The 3836-nt window shown below is 31.4% G+C and overlaps 1 protein-coding gene across 2 annotated transcripts; it reads right to left on the bottom strand.

Moving 5' to 3' along the window:
• Window positions 1-202: 202 nt before the first annotated feature.
• On the bottom strand, window positions 203-3361 carry LOC127076745 (exosome complex component RRP4 homolog). 2 transcript variants are annotated; one of them, XM_051018508.1, is made up of 7 exons: window positions 3208-3361; window positions 2442-2774; window positions 2313-2358; window positions 2140-2217; window positions 1379-1444; window positions 1223-1288; window positions 203-862 (listed from the first exon to the last, which is right to left on the bottom strand). In XM_051018508.1, exons 2-7 carry the CDS (start codon window positions 2687-2689, stop codon window positions 446-448), a joined length of 921 nt encoding a protein of 306 aa, XP_050874465.1. In that variant the 5' UTR covers window positions 2690-2774; window positions 3208-3361; the 3' UTR covers window positions 203-445. The 2 variants fall into 2 exon arrangements, with proteins under 2 accessions (XP_050874465.1, XP_050874466.1); XM_051018509.1 differs by having other exon boundaries at window positions 2442-2709; window positions 3208-3349.
• Between the last annotated feature and the right edge of the window lie 475 nt (window positions 3362-3836).

The raw sequence follows: 3836 nt of genomic DNA on the forward strand, positions 1-3836 counted from the left end.
TTCAGTACTGTTAAAAGTTAACCTAATATTATTAACGTAATACTACTAATTTTATCAAAAATAAAAACATTCAAACTTATGTATAAATCAATTTGTAAACATAAATATGAAATCTGATCTGATCCATACAATCACATCAAATAGTATTTAATTTTAGGTAACTTTCAATTTTAAAAAAAATAAAATAAAATAAAATAACATCTAAAAACACCCAATAATATTCAATTTTATAAAAAATTTAATACTATTTAATTAGCTTGTTTTAATTTGGATTTGCTTTAAATTTGAACACTGAGTTCATTTCCCTCTTGCGTGTATTCCCCACTAGCTTGTCAACATTGCCATGAAATGAAAGAATTACAAGGCATAAAATGACCCAAGACTACAACTTAAATGAGTAAACTACCTTTGATAATCTACAACTTCTTATCTGGGCTTTCATAATCTACTGCTTCCTTTTATTTGAGCTTCTTCTCTCTGCCTCCTTTTCAGCAACTAGAACACAGAACTCGGAACCAAGCATGTCGTGTATTTCAAGATTTAACGACTGGCTCAAATCAACAACTCCCTTAATGACTTCCAAGGTTATGCTGAATCCTAACGTGGACAATAATCGGATAGCATTAGCAGCCCTACATATGTACTCTCTCCTCGTATCGTTTTTCTCTTCTTTTTTATGGGCTGGCTCAGTTAGGTTAACTTGATATTCCATTTCATCTTTGACCTTAACGTGTTCCCCGACCCATATCAGACCGTTGCAGCCAATTATTAGATCAATACCATGTTCTTCCAGATGATGGAAATGTTGTTTCTGTCTCTTCACTAAATACGGTGAGACCATAACCATCTGACCAGTACTAAGCTGCAATACAGCATAAATCTGTTAGTAACACTGGCAAAATACAAGAATACAATTGAAGTCAACTTTAAGAAACAAAAATGTATTACGAAGTAACAAACAATTCATAAAATCACTGTAAACACCATAGCTATCAATCAAAATTGCATTGCATCTCAATCATAAAAGATAGTTGTAAGTTGTTTAGTTTTATGTATAACCAACGTGTGTTACTTGGTTAGCATTCCTAGAACTTAGTAAAGTTGGATTTGCGGTATGGAAACCAGGAATTGGTTACTGTTATGTAACTATCATTATGAATTTTTTTGGGATAACCATAAATCAATAAAAAAAATATGTTTTAAGATTTTCAAGACTACAAACCTTTCCATATTTTTTACTTCTTGCATGAAGGTGTATGTCATCATGCGATAAACCACGAACTTCAGCCTGTGGGGACATGTACATCATTTAGAACACTACTTATTTCCTTCATAAAACATAAGTAAGTTTTGACAAACAAGATACAAAATCACTTACACAAATGAGATCAGCCTCCTCAAAAATACCGCGCATATTTAGCTCGTCTAGAGCTGTCCTTCGCCTCTAAGAGTGGAAATAACAATTCAGTGTGAGGGGATTTCAAGCTTAATTGAGAGAGGAATTCAACAATGTAATATAATACATATGAAAAGAAAATGGCAAGACACCTAAATGAACTCAAAATAGAAGGTGATTATGCATGATACTATTTCTGTGTTTATCAAAACTTCAAAGGACTTAACAGCTTAATAGTGATGATCGTGAATGTTTTTCAATTAGCTACGTTGTCAACAGCACACGGTAATAGAATAGCATGGTGGTGGTAGGGTTCTTTTGTTTTATTTTCCTCTCTGCTTAAGTTTTATTACTATGCACTTTTCATACTTTAGCTATTTTGTATGCTGATCTTTTTACTTTTGTGTATTAGTCTATTTTTTCTAGTATTTATGTTTACTTTATACACTAGCTTTTAGTCTTTGCAATAGCGGTTATCCCGCTATCCGCTATACCACTATAGCAACAATATGATAACAATAACTCCCATTCTATGGCAGTGGTCTAATAAACTATCAACTACACACTAATCTGCTTTTTTTATCCTGTTTCTTTTCTTAAAAAAAACTAACTATTATACATTTCTTTCTTAAACTTACTTGAAAACGCACCATAACTTTTGTAAGATCCACAATTTTAGAAATAATAATGCTGCTATAATAAAAAAACAAGACATTTTATCCATATACAGAGTTGCAAAATACCTGTACACCGTCGGGCATATTCATAGCAGAAAGCATCAAATAAGCATTTCTATTGCAATTAATATCTAATCTCCAAAACTTTGATCAACCTAGACAAAACAATCAGTAAAATATTGGCAATGAAAAGGTGTGAAAGCAAATAAACAAACCACAGATATGTTATAAAAGTGTACCTCAATAACTCGCCCTATAACAATGTCACCAACTTCAGGTTTGTACCTAAGATTTAGTCAGTAGATTTCATTAAAACAAAAAAAAGCATAAAATTTAAAGAAAGTGGATAAATTAATAAGGAAGATTACCTTGAGCCCAAACCGCGCACATAAATGAGCTTGTTAACACGCTCCACAGTACCACAGAGAGTGGCAACAACTTGACCGTCTAGGTCAGCAGTTCCATGACCCTTAAGTACACCGTCCTCATGGTTGACATGGATAGAATCAGCTACGGTAACCAAAGAATCGGAATTCATTTTGGATGATAAAGATTCTTTCGCCTTGTGTAGACGGACCTTCTGAGTTTTACTGAACTGCAATTGAACCACTCCCATGTCTTCTATCTCAATCGGGGCTGAAGAGAGTGAACAATTGGAATAAGATGGCTATACTCAGCTGCTAGTAGAAGCAAAGAAGCACCTAGCAACAAAAAAAATACCCTAGAATAGTGAAAGGTATGATTAGGGTTTCTCAAATAATAATGTAAATACACCCTCTCATCACGGTTAATGTCAAATGTACCAAAAAAAAACGTCAAATTTGCTTATAATATTATAACCGGAGGGTGTATAGTGTTATTGACTACTGATAACCACAATGCAAAATACTGAATAAACACACAATCAATTTCATAACCTATTTCACTAGCAAGAAATCAAATCCAAAACTACACTAAAACCCCTAAAAATTGCTAAAACCCTAGAAAAATCAACACAAGTATTAATTAACATGAATTGATTCCACCAACACTAATTATTCAACGGTTGAGAATCAGTGATTAGGAACCGAGTACCGAAGAATGAGAGATACGGAGAGAAACGAGAAAGAGGAAACACAAAAAAAAAATGCTTACCAGTGAGCGAGCGAGACGAGTTGGTAGAGATGAACGATGATGGCGTCAAGGTTACTTTGTTGTTGAGAAAACAGTGCTAGTTTCCCGTTGAGCCAGAGAAGAAGAGAACAAGGTTTATTTTCTTTTAACAAGTATGCAGACTTTTATAGGTATATATTAGATTTAGGTTTTAAAGGATTATAAAAGATTTTTATGATAAAAAAAAGTTTCAATGGTGTAAAAAGAGATTAATTGTTATCTCACTAATTAGTTTGAAATTTTTAATTTGATTATTGATTGATAATATAAAATAAATTTATATTTTTTGAACATCATTTCTTTTCTCTAAAAAATATTGTAATTTAATAAAATTTAAATAAAATATATATTTAATTAATAATATTATGATTTATAAAATAATAAAATATGTTAATATTAAATTGAGATTTTAAGTTTATTGATATTTCAAAGACCGCCGTTTTAATGGATGTTTAATAAAATAAATTTTGAGAGATTTTTTTATTAAAAGTATTCCTATCATGTGAGTGACTTCTAAGTGAGTGAGTAATTAAGTTTCTTATGTGTGTACACCTTATTATATACCATTGGATTTATTAAAAGATATTTAAGGTTAAGATTTATTATAAATT

The sequence above is a fragment of the Lathyrus oleraceus genome, chromosome 4 (assembly GCF_024323335.1).
Source record: "Lathyrus oleraceus cultivar Zhongwan6 chromosome 4, CAAS_Psat_ZW6_1.0, whole genome shotgun sequence".
NCBI lineage: Eukaryota > Viridiplantae > Streptophyta > Magnoliopsida > Fabales > Fabaceae > Lathyrus > Lathyrus oleraceus.